Genomic DNA, 16,992 nt, shown 5'->3' on the forward strand with positions numbered 1-16,992 from the left:
TTGTAGTAAGTCGGTATTGATAATGTACTCGTGGTTGTGCAACTGTCAGATATTAGACTTCACCCGAGCCTGTGGCTATCGTCATGGTGTCATTGAATATATATATATACAATGGTGTGGTTTATTATTAGCTAAAGTTTGGATATCAGACCAGGACACAATGAATGTAAGGACTGATCTGCGTGAAATATGAAAACATCATGGGGTTAGTACATTGCATATTAATGTATCACGTAATTATTAATTTTATTATTGATATTATGATTGTAAAGTACATAGCAAAATAGACTTATGTTTACAACTTAACAAAAACACGAGAACAATAATCAAATGTCTGAATTTATCGACGTGTGTTTACAAATACATATATTCACAGTAAAACAAACCCAACCCAATTAGTACCCAACCCGCACACACTGACACCCATCCATCCCATGGCATATTTAGCCTCACAGAAAACCATGATAAGTTTTAGAACCAATTTTATTCTTATCCGTGGGTAAGGGAGCGTACGTTGAGTCAGCCAGTGTTTGAAGATGACCGGCATGGAGCGCTTCCCATATTAAATTGATATCACCTTTATTCAATTTTCCCTTGTGTGCTGGATCACATGCTAAAGTACGCCCTACCCAGTTGTTGTAAAGGTTCATTAAGCGTTCACCCAATGATCCAGATGATGCCAACTCGTGTGCATCACCGAATGACTTAGCGACATCAGCTCCAAACTCACAGGCAATGCGGTACATCAAAAGAGCATGTCGAAAAGCTGATTGATGTCCCGTGTAACGACCTACAGGAGATAAAAAGATAAATCTTTAATGATTACGTATTTATACTGTATGTTACAATATAACTGCACATACAATTAGAGGCCAACCAGTAAATCACCTTTATTTTTATGCATTTTAATTTTCGCACTAGAGATATTATTGTATGAATATATTCCCCGCTTAAAAAGAAATTATCATTGTTTTTTATCTGTATGACTGTAATATCGAAACATACCATGTCGCAACAGTCGCTCAGCCTCGTCGTTGGTTTTCTGTGAAATGTCATGTATTCTCTGGGCTCTCGATGGGTCCTGTCTTATTAGTACATCCAGTTTGGTTCCGCATGGGTTGAATTCAAATCTATCGTAGGCGACCCTCACAGGTAGGTTGGGAGTAGGCCGTCTAGCAGCAGCTGAAACCAATATAATTAAACGTCAACCGAGGGTCACAGTGAATGTAACAACTGTGCACCATTTGATCGCTTTGAGACACGTACTGTTTCCAAGGATACTCAAACCATCGTATTTTATATCGACATAAACGCAGTTAAATCTTGAATGTCAGGGAAGTGCTCGCCGTTTAGTGATTAACGTGATTGTTACAGTATTGATACTATCCCTAGTAACGCCCGATTAAAGTCTGTCTTCCGAATCTCACCATAGCTACATTTAATTAGTAAGTAGTATATTATTATATATATTTATAGTGCAGCGCTGTCTTTGCTCTTCCATACCGTCTCGAGTAAAAACAATGGCAATATATACATTCCATATGGTAAGGAACAGATGACAACCTCTTAATTCCGTGACCCACATAGTATATTGAAAAAGCAACAGGTTCGTCACTTACTGACACTTTGTACATTGCAGTTTGAAGTAAAACTCAGAGAGATGGGTTACGTACACGTACGCCATTAGACATTTTAGTACCATTTCTACTTACATTTAGTACTCGCCGCCATATTTATATCAAGCTATTTCTAGACTGTTTAAATCACTACCTCGTTGTAGAGCTCGCTGGCGACCGTTGTTTTGCATGTTGCGCCTGAGTGCCTAGGTTGCTATACAAAGGTTTAATGAAGTGTGTAAACAAAACGTCACAGTGCATAGGATACGCAGGTTAATAATGACATACATTGTATGTACTTGAATATAATGACCTCACGGAACCTGTAATCTAGACATAGTCTCACCGTGGTCTGTAATTCCATAATCTCACTTTTGTATTAGTTGGAATCTAGAACTATCTACGTTCGTATGGGTGTATGTATCATTTCAGATAGAAACCGGAAATTCTTCGTGATTTCTTCAGCCTTGACATTAGAACAGTTTAGTGTATCGCCAATTCGTTCAGAAATAGTGCGTGGTAAATATAATTATATCATAGTAAAATTCATTTACAGCAATTCCAGGCACTGATTTGACGCTGAAGTAGTGCTAGATGTTGATAACTTACTACAATAGGTTACACACTTTGTTTTCACATTTACAGAAGTTGTTACAAATAATGCAGACAGCAAGTCTGAAAATTGAAACGCACCGGTAGAAAGCTCCGCCCATAAAAGTGGCGGTACATTAGTTTTGAATTTCTCCTCAAATAAACGATCGAGGCTCCCTTAATTTCGTACTAGTACCACAGGGAGCCCAGGAACTATAATCAACTGTAGTACGCAGTCTCTATGAGCGGGGGGGGGGGGGTATCGGCTGGTATCTAGTGTAAGAAATAGACTATTTCTTACACTAGATACCAGCCGATACCCTTTGGCGAAATTCGAAGGAGCAACTAATATTCTTTAACTGGTATTTTTTTTAGATTTTATTTTTTATTTTTTTCGTCTGTTTTTTCGAGTTTAAAAAATGTGAGCTGGCTGGAGCCTTCATCCCTTGTCTATTTCTTACACTAGATACCAGCCGATACCCCCCCCCCCCCGCGCGCGCGCTCATAGGGAGTGCGTACAGTTGATCATAGTTCCTGGGCTCCCTGTGCTCTTATTCTCACTTCAACTGGTTTTTTGACTCCTTGCTTCTCCATCGTGGTGCTTGCCGATTTGTAGACACGCAATCAACACGACGGCCGACCAAAAGTTAATGAAAGACCGACGCGCCTCAAAGTCTAGGTGTACCTGACTTTGTAGCAAAAATAGAAAACATTGTCGGCAATATCTGTCAATCATTCCTCTGATTTGCAGCCGATGTTTCTATTTCTAGTTACAACTTCTGTTAATTTGAAAACAAAGTGTGTAACCTATTGTAGTAAGTTATCAACATCTAGCACTACTTCAGCGTCAAATCAGTGCCTAGAATTGCTGTAAATATTGTTATTGTTGCTGTGACGACACCTGTATAACGACTGGCAATTGCGTGAATTATGTACCTTTTACTTAGCACTGAAATAATTATTTAATATCTATAAATTTCAATAAAAATCATAACAACAATTAATTAGTATTCCTGGTCACAATGTATGAATCAATCAGTAAACAATCCTCGCATTGCTGTGGGCCTGATCATATCACATTACAATAGAGCAAACTATACACGTAGTATTTACTGCCCTCTCCAAATACCCATAATTCTTTATGGCTGAGGTAACCACGTGACACAGAGACATTGAGGAGGTTCAGATTTGAACCATCAACCCATTGCGAGTCCAAAGTCATAACCATTGTAAATCAGTGCATAACCATGGCAACCACGCTGAATGACTGTGTATCGTAATTGTTGTATCATCCCCAGTTTTCAAGGATAAGATGCACCATCTAACCAAAATTATTAATGTGACCGAAAGAATAGAACGGCAATATTGACACTGTTTTGCTAACAAAATAGGTAAATTACACAAAGTGTTGCCATAGAAAGCAATGGTTACATTGTGAGATATATAGCTATATCATTAGCAAAACAGTGCATCAGTCGTTTTTATTGTGTTCCACTGAAAATATATTGTTCAATTTTTCATAGTGTAATAACATTGGCGTGCACTCTTCAGAAAGTCCACACCCTTAAATTGAATTTGCTTGTTAGTATTATATACTAAAACTGTTTTGTTCGTTGTAGGTAACACACATGATGAATTCTTAGATCAGATACAAATATATCTTTTGTACAAAAATTCACGTTTTAGGAATCAAATAAAAAATCGAAGTAATGACAACTGTATTTGAAGGACTGCTTTATTTATGTAAACATAATCATATATGCAAATTAGGTAACAAAGACCATAAGCACTATATACCTTCGGCATTTCTGCTGGCAATCAGTTTTGACTAACACGTTGCATCACAATTATAGCCAATCTATATGCTTAAATCACATGGCAACAGAAACGTGCATAAATTTACTAATCATACAGCCAATTCTGGCAACATTTGTTCATATAAATGAGCACCTGGGTTTCGAATTGCTAAAATTAACTTCAGATAACTGTGAAAGCAAGTATTGTACACCTACAATGAGTTTACTTGCACTGGCAACACTGTAATGTGAACAATTATTTGATTGTCAGTTTATAATTTGGGTTGTATATGGCAACCGCGGGGAACAAATAGACTTCACCTAAATTACAATCAGTGAAAGCATGGATTGTTCTCATAGAATGCCCGTCTTTAAATGTGATACTGCCTCGAACACCGAGTTCGATTACTATGATCAGCTCAGTGATGTCCTTCTCTACTTCCAAGGTTGTAACCAAGTTTCCATCTGAGATGAACTTAAACTTGTAGAGACTGCCCTGTTTGCCTTGTACCATACATCTGGAAAGGTATCTACCATGGTTAGCATCGATGTGTCTATCTCGGTATGCCCCAGTCATCATGCCAATCATGAAGTTCACACCCTTTTCTAAAGGCGGGCAGTCTTTGGAAATAACCATCTTCCATAGGTGTGATCCAGAAGCACCTACTAGACCATCGTTGCTAAGAACGGCAAATGACGGACCGAGAAATGGACCCGAATTACTTCCAGGGTTAGTCTCTCGCAGAGGCTGGTCACTGGTGAGCGCAACAGTTTTTGTTTGCTGATCAAGCTTTAAACTCGGATGAGCAGTACCAGCATTCCAACTAAAGTAAAAAACTATAAAAAAAAAAAAGTTGTGTTGTTTAAAAATTATATTACATATTGCAAAATATTCAGAAAAGAAAGAAAATGACTTACCCTTTAAGTATCCTAGGTTGAATATAGACAATACATTACGTATTGCAGTAGTATTCAGCACAAGAGGGTCTGTTGTCTCACTTTTTACAGGCACCAGGGCAGACTTTTCAAAAGCTGTATTAGCAGCAATTACTCTAAAAGAGAACATGACAATAAACCCACCGTTCACTGTAATATACTGGTAACAGATACTTTCACTGACATTATTAGTCCCCGTTCGGACGGAGTCCGAAAACGGGGACTTATGTTTTGCCCTGTGTGCGTCCGTGCGTCCGTCCGTGCGTCCGTGCGTCCGTCCGTGATCACCTGTATCTCGAACATGCATGGACCGATTATGTTCAAACTTCACTCATACATCACACATTATATGGGACATATGCACATGCATTTTTTTCATGATCCGATTAACGATAGCCGAATAGCGGCCATTTTAAGGCCGAAAATGCATCAAAATCGCACATTTTCACCATTCCGGACCCGGATCTCAGTTATGCATGGACGGATTTCGTTCAAATTTGGTACATACATTAAACATAATAGGACCTTGATGCACGTCATTTTTTTTCGGATCAAGTTCGAAATGGCCGACTGGCGGCCATTTTGTTTTAAAGAATTCAGTTCTGGATCCGTATCCGAGACATGTCTGGATTGATCAAGTTCAAACTTCACACACACAAGGTACATCATGTCACAAATATGTATGTGCATTTGTTTCATGATCCCATTAACGATAGCCAAATGGCGGCCGCTTTGAGGCCGAAAATGCATTGAAATCGCACATTTTCACCATTCCGGACCCAGATCTCAGTTATGCATGGACGGATTTCATTCAAATTTGGTACTTACATTAAACATAATAGGACCTTGATGCACGTCATTTTTTTTTCCGGATCAAGTTCGAAATGGCTGACTGGCGGCCATTTTCTTAAAGAATTCAGTTCTGGATCCGTATCCAAGACATGTCTGGATTGATCAAGTTCAAACTTCACACACACATGGTGCATCATGTCACAAATAGATATGTGCATTTGTTTCATGATCCGCTTAACAATAGCTGAATGATGGCCATTTTAAGACAGAAAATGCATTAAAATCACGTATTTTCACAATTCCGGAACCAGATCTCAGTCATGCATGGATGGATTTTGTTCAGATTTAGTACAATGTGTTGTACATATGCAGGTGCATTTCGGTCATGATCTGCTTTGAATGTATATGTCACTCAAATATGAACGGAACGGGGACGTGTCATTGACAATGATTTGTGATATATATGTTTACTTGCATAGCATAAAGGAAACACCTCAGTTATTTGTCCAAATATATCGGAAAAGTAAGTAAAATACGACTCACCGTTTTCTTAAATTGGATGCACTCTGTTAGGGGTAAATATATTTAAAAAATATAAATTAAAACTGGTTTATTCGTGCCAGGATGACATTGCCCGATTAGTGACGTCATTATATAATACAATATAATTAATATAAAGTTCCTGAAACAAATGGCAAATACGAACTATTTTGATATAGATAATAAACGTTTCCCAGAATGCAACACATACCAGAAGAAACGGCTCAACTTCTTCTACTTCAAGAGCTTGCTGTATAATCTCAACAGTGCCTGAATTTTCATCTAGTACATCGGAACAAGTGCTAGATTGCTGCGAGACACAGTCGGTTTTCATTGTATTATTCAATGCAACTTCTAAGTGGACTCTCTCTTCTGCTTCGTCTAACACTGCGTGTAGTTTACTGAATTCATCCTTGATTTGTTTATCCATTTCTTTGCCACTTTCCTGTCACAGTAGTATGAACGCAGCGATTTCAAAATAGAATAAAATTAATTTCCCATATATAGAAGTACAAGTTCAAGAACTCAATTCAACTGTCATACAATAATCAACTAAATAAAAAACACATAATAATACATGGTGAATGCAGTTAGATAATAATATACACATCCTAGGCCTAGAAGTAATGTCCTGCTCTACAGGTGACAAATCGACCTGGACCATAATTATGGCAAATCACTGTATACTCAGACGTTTGACAACATCTAGCTTATGTTTTATTAGTTGCTGATATAACAATTATTTGATATAACAGTAAATCAGATATAATATAATATTTATTAATCGAAATCAAAAGGTACATTCATTATCAGGAACCTTTTAGCGACAGTAGTTGGGCCTTGGACACAAAGAAATGAAACACATTTCTTCAAATACAAACGGTCTGAGATTCTACTTGACATAATACTTACCTTAATTTTATTAGTAGTTATAGCCAGAGTTTTAATGAATTCTTGAACCTTACAATTTCTCTCACTCAATACCTTAATTTCTTTTCCGAGGAACTCCTACATAATTAATGAAATAAATATAAGTTCACTTGAAACTACTTAAAAGATATTCTGAAGTAGTTTACAGTATATCGTTTTTCTGTATTTCCACAAGATATCTGACTGATATTCTTGGCGTTCTCTGTCATATTGAAATCAAATCATCAGAAATCAAAAAAGTTTATAATGGCCCAGTATCATGTTGAACGAACATTTAACACTAGATTCCGATGACAATAGAAATATTTTATTTGTGTCACACAAACCTTTTCTTGGCGACATACTGCGTTCAGCTCAGCTACCTGATGACCTTGATGATCGCCAAATCTATCACATAGATAGCATATTGGTATGCCACAGGATGTACAATACATCTTTAGCGGTTCATCCTTATGGCTACTACAATTGATGACACCTGGTGTCGAACTACTTGTAGCGCGTACCATACGATGTGAGGCAAAACCACCCCTACCAGGATGAAATACCGCTAAACACTCATTGCAGTAAGACAGCTTACAAATCGTGCATGACTTTATAGCTTGGCGAGGTTCCCCCTCACATGCATCGCACGCAACAATCTCGTCTTTATGCTTCAAGCCCGCCCCTTCACATTCGCCTGATGCTTTGTACTTGTCAATGATATTTTCTAGAAGGTGATTTCTTCCCAATGATTCTGGTCCGCTTTGTAGATCGATTCTGACCCGGCACCTTGGACATGACATCTTTGATCCAGACAATTCTTTATCAGAAGCTTTATATTTAACGCTGGTAATACTTGAGCGTGAGGCCTCGCATATTTTCAGTTGATTTTCCAGACACGTTTTACAAATGCTATGACCACATGAAAGAAGTAATGGCACACTGAATAGCTCAGAACAAACTGGACAGGAGAGTTCACGCTGAAGGGGGTGTTCAGTTTTAGCAGCCATCTTGGTGAATACTGTATACCCTGGATTGGTTTAATCTGATATGTACAATCAAAGTGACAAAACCGTTTGTCAATAATTAATATATAGTGGGTTAATAATTTTCTATTCCACATAGTTACACACCCCTCTATTACTAAAGCAGCACTATTTGCAAGTTTTATTGTTTGATGGTAATGTAGAAATAACAACACCCCAAACAATATCCAAATCCAGGTAATTTACAAGCCCAAGAAGACAAACAACTGATATATCTCATGATATACGCCCTGCTTCCCATGTGATAATGAAATAGTAATAACAGTTTATTCTCAACCAACAGTATGTATATATAACCATTCATATTGATTAATTACACATGAATTACTACTATATGTGACACTGAGTGTAGGAAATAAACAGAAACCTTGAGCTATGAAATATACTTAACGAGTATTCTCGAATGATATCACATAGAAACAATTCATATGACGAGCAAGAAATACAGCTTTTCACACAACTCAAATTGTTTTAGTCATAGGAAAATATGAAAAAGTCCCAAATACAAAATAAATTACACTATCGTACAGGACAACACGGACAACAGTACAAAATTCAATTATGAATAAATCGTCTTGAAAGCACGAATTTGTTTTTATATCAAATATTTATAGTTTTCAAATGAAAGATGAAAATCCATTACAATGCGTATTGGGATGCATGACAGTGAATACTTGGTATGAGTATTCAAAAGAAAAACGAAAGAAAAACAAATGTAAATTGGCGTAATCAAAATATCAAAATGTATATTTTTGTTAACCGAAGTGCATGACATAAAAGTAAATACCATTATAACCCGAGTTCACTTAAGGTAGCGAGACTATTATTTGTGTTGAAAATTACGATTTTCACATTTATTTATTAATTGATGAAATGCACCATACACTTTCATATGATAAAGTCAATATAACATAGAATGTCATGTAAGTTGGTTAAAATATAGATTTTCTGAAGGGAAGCAAGGCAGCCTCATTAGTGTTTTCCAAAATCAACAACACAGGTTTAATCTGTGTGCCTATAAGTTTCAAAGATAAACTCAAGACAAAGCAATGTTAGGATGTGTTATCAGTAGCTATCTGACACACAATGAGTGTTTCCAAACATTCGAGTGGTTTGTGTCCGCCCCTGTTTGTTTCACAGATTAGTCATTTGCATATGAATGTGTCAGACACAAGGTCACACAGCCACTGAAAAAAAATCATTGATTTTGGTGTTTTCATATGCCGAATTTATCCAATTATAGCTATCCCATTCCTTTATTTTTTTGGTTTCCAATAGCCTTACACATTTGGATGTCCCTACACATGGTAAAACAGACCTTGATGGGAAAACAAATTGATTGTGCCGATAAACAAGCTTGAAAATCTTTGCTGTTACTTCATGGACGTTTTCTAAGAGTTTATGTTTTTCAAAATACAAGGTCTTTAACAAAAAATAACGTATACTTATTGTCGTCGGATTAACACCAAATTTTCACAGCTTTAAGGTGACAATGAGAGGAACTTGAATGTGTCCAGACAAACTATTTCATCGATTATTTACCAACGAGTTGTGGTTTGAGTTGGGGGCAATGCGACTAAAACAGTAATTGAAATTCAGGACACTATTTTTTAAAACGCGTTGCTTGAATAAAACTAACCAGACACATTCAATTTACCAGACTATTGAACAACTAGGAAAAGTGAAAAAAATACTTCTTATCGCCAGCATAAATGCGTAATTATTTGTTTTACAGAAAAAGTAATTTTTCACCTTTGATTGAGTAACGCGTCGTAGATTGCAGATACGGGCATGTAAAATACACTTGTGAAAAGTCTGGCGATTCTAAAAATATATACTTTCCCGGGTCTATTTGTAGTCATTTAGTCACAATTTGAAGATGAAAACAAGTATGCAATTAATAGTCCCGCTACCTTAACTCTGGGCATCACGTGACTTTCCCAGTATGATATATTAACACAGTAAATGTTTTCTGAACATGACTAATGACAATTCAGTGTTTGCGTTTTAATATTTCTAATTTTATTCCAATTGGAAACGGAAATCATGATTGTAATTTTAAAATACGTGATAAAAGAAATACCAAACACAATTCTAATTGTTCAATAAACATTGTAGTATGAGTGTACAGTAAATTTATAGCAGAGGACGGTGTATAGACGTTTATGCATCTAATGTCCCAAGCACCATGGCATGTCAGCACACGAGTTTCACACTGCTCAGATTCAGCCATCACGTGATGTGATGAGTAACAAACACATGTCCATTCCCCTTTCGTAATTTCTGAAAAATGGATTTGAAATGAGACAACAATACCTCCTAAATAATTAAATATTTTTTTTCTCATTGACAACTGTACAATGTACTCATTTATATTATTTTATTTCTAGATTTTATTATTACCTATATTTTTATGTATTTGCCGTTAATGTTTGTAATTAAATTTTATTAATTTTAATAAGTGTATTATTTTTTCTTTAGTGTTGTCTTTAACTTTTATAATTGTTGTTTTTTAGTGATCTCACTGCTGTACTTTCTGAAGTCAGTTTTGTGTCAATAAACGTGTTATGATCGTGCCAACAGCTGCTTCGATTTTTGGATCGCATGTTTATTCTGCCACCTCTTAGAGCAGAGTTAATGGAGTCTGTAAGATTGTAAGACGCCGTTGACAAGACGAAGAATCCAGAAAACCCCAAAGAAAACCTCAATAAAGATGATTATCAGTATGTAGTAAACCACACCAGAAACATCATGGCACAAGAAACTGATATAAGTATATCCATGAAAAGCACAAGAAACTACATTCAACTGAACCAATGTAAATACCGAACTAACAAAGATGAAAGATGCTACGCCAAGCAGACCGTATAACTAATGATATTGATACGGAAAACACATGCAGAATTCAATGGCGATGAACGTTTTCAAAATCCTGGAACTATTGTTTAGTTTGTGTTACATAATGCATGCTTCCTATTGCCGATTTTATGAACGATTTTGTGTGATGTTGAATTATATTTTATGAACGCCAATATTCTACATTTTGAACTGATATTTAATAACTTTGTGAGGTCCTTTATGATGGTAAATTTAAACATTTCTCAGTAGACGACGTATTTGCAACACATAGTTTTTGAAGTATTTTAAGGTTTTATAAAGTTATTTAAGAAGTTAATGAGTCCAGAATATGATGGGAAGGATATTGCCCCACATGATTTTCAGAATTGTGTGTGTGTTAATGTGTTTTTATTAGAATAGTTCCTCAATTTGCGAGTTTAAATATATTGATTTATAAATCTTTAGCAACGTAGCATTAGCAACGGGACACTTCAAAATTTGAAAATGAAGGGAAAGTTGTTACCATAATGACAACATGTACACCAACAACTTGCATGTTAAGCGTAGACATCATAAACATATATTACAGGAATTTTATAAATACAATGTTCACTAATTATATTCGGTAGTGGCAATTTCGCAATGCTTTATCCGTGTAACTCACCCTTCGTAATTCCTGATCGTGCCAACAGCGATTAGATGATCGCATGTTTACAATGTCACCCATTAGAGTTTTATTGGAGTTTGTAAGAATTTTGGAGAGAAGGAGACAGTGAGGCGTTACCTCAGCTGGTCATTTTGATGAATAAAGCTGGAATATCTGTAATGAACTAATGTGTATTCATTTGGGACAAACCTGGTATCTTTACAGTGTCATATCCGCGAGTTCTCTCATCTTTACGTCCCTTTCGCAGCATAATGTAACATGAATATACCCATCAAATGATGTCTGTTGATTTGATGGTTGGCAAACGCCTCACAGTGCACTGATTACCTGACAGATTATAAATATTGTTGGAGTGACATTTAGTTAATACCATTAAAGCAGAGATGGAGAAAATGTGATCATTCTGTTTGGGATGCAGTTACTCATTTTAAATTTATTTAATGGATGCAGGGATAACAATACGTAATATGGTAGAAGGTTTAACAGTAAGAATGTTTAAGGCATGTACCAATCTATCTTAAATACATAAGACAGCATGTCATCTTTTCTACCAGAAGTTTTGACAAGTAACACAATACTTTTTTACATTTCAGACAAATAAGAAATGCCAAAAAGTAAATGTGGGCGTTTCTTGTGTTAATCAATAGTTTCAATGAGGCCGATTCAAAAAAATATGTTGGGAATTACATTCCAGCTCATATTGATGATCCAGGTATGGTGATAATATGCATGATTAAATATTTGTGTTTCTGATTTTAAAAATTATTCCATGAACAACTTTTCAAATATTGTTTTTTATATATAACATGTCATTATTGATATTACGCTTTTTATCCCAATTAGATACTAGATTTACATATTTACACATATCAAAGATAGGTATCATCAATGTTATGAAATGTCACATTCTATGATTCTGAAGTCCCTGTATTCTGGTCATGAGTCTGTTCTGAACAAAAAGATGTAAATGTATGTTTTTATACTGTTATGTCCATAGTAATATGGGTCATTCTCGATTTGTAATTAACGAATAAATGTGCGTGAAGTCGAGAGTTGCAAATCTATAACGCAATCATCAGGTAAACTGCGGATAACGAGCATCGGTTACGTAGGAATAAGGGATTCTGCGATAGAATGGGTGGTAGAAATAATTAAAAAAATATTTGTTTTTAAATATTTGTTATTAAAATTTTACTTTGTTTCTAAAGGTAGGTATAATTATTGATGCATCATGTGTGTCTACATTCATATCCACAACTTGTTTGTATTATCAAAATGCTAATCAACTAATTAAAATAACAAGTATATTACGGTTAAATAAAAACGTAAAATCCCCCTTATGTATATTGTATGTACACTCTAGAAATTCTTCCAGAAACTATCGATGTCATATCTTTTCCGATATCTGGAGAGAAATCTACTCTGGACAAAGTAATCACATTCTTAAGAGGAACGGGTGAAATGCATCCCGAATTCGGACATATTGTTGCCATGATGAATTGTCCACGCAATGAAGCATCACCGTCAGTTATTAGAACTATTACTTACTACAGCAAGAGATCTGGCATACGTTGTAACTAATGATGAGTAGATTTGTAATGTATTTGTCGATATTGTTTTGTAAATAAGGCTAGTTATTCCATCCGTCATACAGCACACAATAATTCTTTAAACTCACTTTTGATTATTACATTATATTGTTTTCATTAGGTATTGTTGGAATAAAGAAAACTTGGGGAAAAATGGTCAGCTGACTATGTTCTTACTGCAGGCGTATCTGATTGGGGTGGTTATGCACTCTGTATGGCTTTATATGCTGTCAGTTTGTGATATGGCGGACAAAATATAGCTGCACAGTGGAGACAAATTACAATCTGCCTTGCCCACAGACGGAAAGGTAAAGTTTATTATTGAATGTTTGTATGTTTTTCTAAATACGCACACAATGTGCCCAAAGGTACATTTCTTATGCACGCTAAACGTTGTTTATTGCTCTTGTTTGTGTTTATTGATAGGACGAATCTATACGAACTATTCTGCACAAGACGAAAGTTGGACATTTAAAGATACAGAAGAATCCTGTTGATGGCCCGACAATTAATGGCACACATTTTAATAAAATTATTGAACTAAGAAAAAAATTATCATTTAAATCAATTTGATGAAGTAGAAATATACGTATACTAGCACAATCAAAATCTTCGAGGTACATACCGCAAATATTGCTGTTGAATAGTAATAAATATTAAACATATAACATCTGCAATAATAAATATATATCTATAGTGGAAATCATTGGAAATTGACGCTAAATGCTTCATTATTGTTTGGGTCGATACGGTCAATGGCCTCGGTGTATTATTCAAATCAACCATCAAATAAAAGATCATACTGATAATAATACTGATATCATGAGTTTGCTGTGTCATGAAGTCAACATTTTACAATGTTGAACACTACTTTTAGTTCTTGACATTGTGAAATTATTTCGATTTTTGGGAGAAAAAAAAACTGAAAAAAAAATGATTTTGACAAGATAATTCAGAAATTTATATTAAGAATAATTCATTGCACCCATAAATTATTTCCATAATTACTGATTACACACGAATACTACAGAAAAAAAGATAATTTGCTATATCCTTGTTTGCACGTCATGTTCACAAAATTATTTGTAAGGGGTGCACTTTGAAATGGCAAATTTTCTCGATGTTTTGGCGAGTACTCCGCCGGGTATATAGCGAATTCTCGCACTAGCATAATTTTGCTCGAGTTTACTCATCGATTTCCCATATGCACAATGCGTTTTAAAATAGCATAATTATATTGCGTGAGTGGCTGGTGAGACTGTTTCACAACGCGTTCTATTTATTTCCAACGCGCATGGCCGGCGCGTTTATTTTGTATTTTTATTTTCGAAATGTAGCACTCGCTGCGTTTATTTTGTCATGTCTCGCAACTGAACGTCCAAGCTGACTTTGTTTTGGCTGTAAATACTCAACTTTGTGTGCCATTTTGGGTTTTTTAATATTGAATTGTTAATGTGAAAACTGCTTAATGATTCATCTAATAATTTATCTATTGAAATTGTACTTAATATTTTACTTCTTTTTTTTTACTAGGATGCTATTATAGTATTATATTTAAATATTCTACACTATTTGGATACATACACAATTCAGTCATTTGGATTGTTTTGAAAATAAAGTACATTAGTATTTTATATTATATTCATCTGAATTATTAATTTTAATTTCAATTTAATGTGTATGTGTGATGTCTGTAAATGAGCCGTGTGTTCATAGTTTCTCCAAGGACAGATGTGGCAATGCTGTGACTGTGGGTAACATCTGGTTTATTTCTCAAATAATTTAGGTCACAAGTTTACCAGTTTCTTCAAATCTATGACTCATCATTTTTAAGCTTCGTCTTTTTCTTCTTCTTATTTTTGTAAATTGGGTTCGGCCAATTTAATAACCGTTTTTGGAGATGTGTATTGTTAAGGAGTGTAGTCAGGCGTAATTTGTTGGTCAACAATTGGGAGAAAGGCAAACAATGTGACTTGTAAATAGAACTTTTTTTTGGAAAACCTTGTAGTCTGTTTAGTTGAGTCTTGGTACGATTGTTCGTCAGGTAGGTGAGACAGAATGTTCTTGAAAGTATTTAGTAGTGATATCTCGAGAATATGTTTGTTATATTCTGATTGATTGGTATTCCCCCCAAAATAGGAAAATCGCATAATCATGTATTTCTGTGTGCATACAGAATGTCAAGGAATCGTTTGTTTTCGTTGTTAATTTGTTTGGGCTGTAATTCCAAAACTAAGCGACCTAACTGTAGCGAATTTGTTTGTGGTTCGTATAGCAATATTCTGATTGCACCATGAAGTGTATTTTGATTATTCGGATCAGAAATCTGGTAAATATATGAAAAACATCACTTTTTAATAGATCTTGTTGTGGAGACTACCAGATTGCATTGATACAAGGTATCTTTGATGAAGTTCTAACAGATTTGTTCATTTCATGACAATGTCATTATTTTTTTATGGGATCAGTCTGATTGGTTTGATACTTTATACTTGATACTTTTAATGTCTATCAGATTAATATGACGCTATCATCAATTTCATATTTTATACCATCACGATTTCAATGCTTATTTGTTCTTATTTCAACCATCATATCGCTTGTTATATAGAATTTTCATTAGTAATGTGTATTTTTTAAACCACCATAACCTTCGTATTTGGGTGTACATCTTTTCGGACATTCCCTTTTGCATGACATCACAGCTACCATGGCCACGCCCATGACAACAGTGCTTAATAGTGTCTTTTGTCAATTGCCAGTGTAAATTTCTAGTGGTAGTAGCAGTGAAACCTTTCTGAAAATTGTCAGTACATTGTGTTTGTTGAGATCGATGTGAAATTCAGTGGCTAGAGTTTGAAAATATCACAGGAATCTTAGTCGTGATCTGTGATTCTGCTCTGTGTATCTTCATCTAAATTGATGAAGCACCACTGACTTGCAATGATAAGGGCTTCAGGAGAGTTGCCATGCATTCATCCTTGGAGGTAGGCTATGAGACATTGGGTTACCACACGTGAGCAAGAGTTTGAGTGGAAACGCCTTCATCATTTCCCACTAGATGTGCAGAAGAGCCAGGACAGTCAATGATGTACTGGTTCATCACGTGTAAATGTTAGCATTGACACAGTTGGGGTATGTGCATGTAACAATGTAAATCTCACCAAAATGTGGCCAGGCTTGGTCCATCATAGGAAGGCTTTCATACAGCTGGTCTGTTGAGAAAGGAAGGACCCAGATGCATCTAGCAGTTGTTGCTGAACAGGCCTGATGCATAAGGTACCCATCACCAAGGGTAACATTCTTACTGTATAATAGTAATGAGTTGTACTGTATCAACTTGGGGTAACTTTAAAACTTCCTTTTTTCCTCTGATCCACAAAAGTGCGCAGTTATTTTGCCAACCTGAATTGTAAGGGCTGACAGACTAACAGATTTGGAATTAGTAATAGACTAATCACAATCAAATGTTGAGAATGAGCATCAGACAAATCAGGCAGTTGAGATTCATTGATGGTGGTGTCCATCATAAAATAGAAGTTATAATGAATGAATGAATGAATGAATGAATGAATGAATGAATGAATGAAATAAATGATGAAATAATTTGCTTTTGGATTGCTAGAAACGCTCACCAACTTTCACATAGAAGGTGACAGTCAACAGTATGAT

The 16,992-nt window shown here is 35.5% G+C and overlaps 1 protein-coding gene and 1 long non-coding RNA gene across 2 annotated transcripts; one reads left to right on the plus strand and one right to left on the minus strand.

Annotated features, from left to right (window-relative positions):
- Positions 1-320: 320 nt before the first annotated feature.
- On the minus strand, positions 321-1,814 carry LOC100378379 (uncharacterized). Its single transcript, XM_002736581.4, has 3 exons — positions 1,713-1,814; positions 1,006-1,182; positions 321-790 (listed from the first exon to the last, which is right to left on the minus strand). Exons 1-3 carry the CDS (start codon positions 1,729-1,731, stop codon positions 450-452), a joined length of 537 nt encoding a protein of 178 aa, XP_002736627.1. The 5' UTR covers positions 1,732-1,814; the 3' UTR covers positions 321-449.
- LOC144355831 (uncharacterized) lies at positions 1,319-14,093 on the plus strand. Its single transcript, XR_013421317.1, has 3 exons — positions 1,319-1,445; positions 13,442-13,628; positions 13,747-14,093. It is a non-coding gene; the product is annotated as an uncharacterized LOC144355831 (long non-coding RNA).
- Positions 14,094-16,992: the final 2,899 nt, after the last annotated feature.

The sequence above is a fragment of the Saccoglossus kowalevskii genome, chromosome 2 (genome assembly GCF_978046115.1).
Source record: "Saccoglossus kowalevskii chromosome 2, keSacKowa6.1, whole genome shotgun sequence".
NCBI classification, from domain to species: Eukaryota; Metazoa; Hemichordata; class Enteropneusta; family Harrimaniidae; genus Saccoglossus; species Saccoglossus kowalevskii.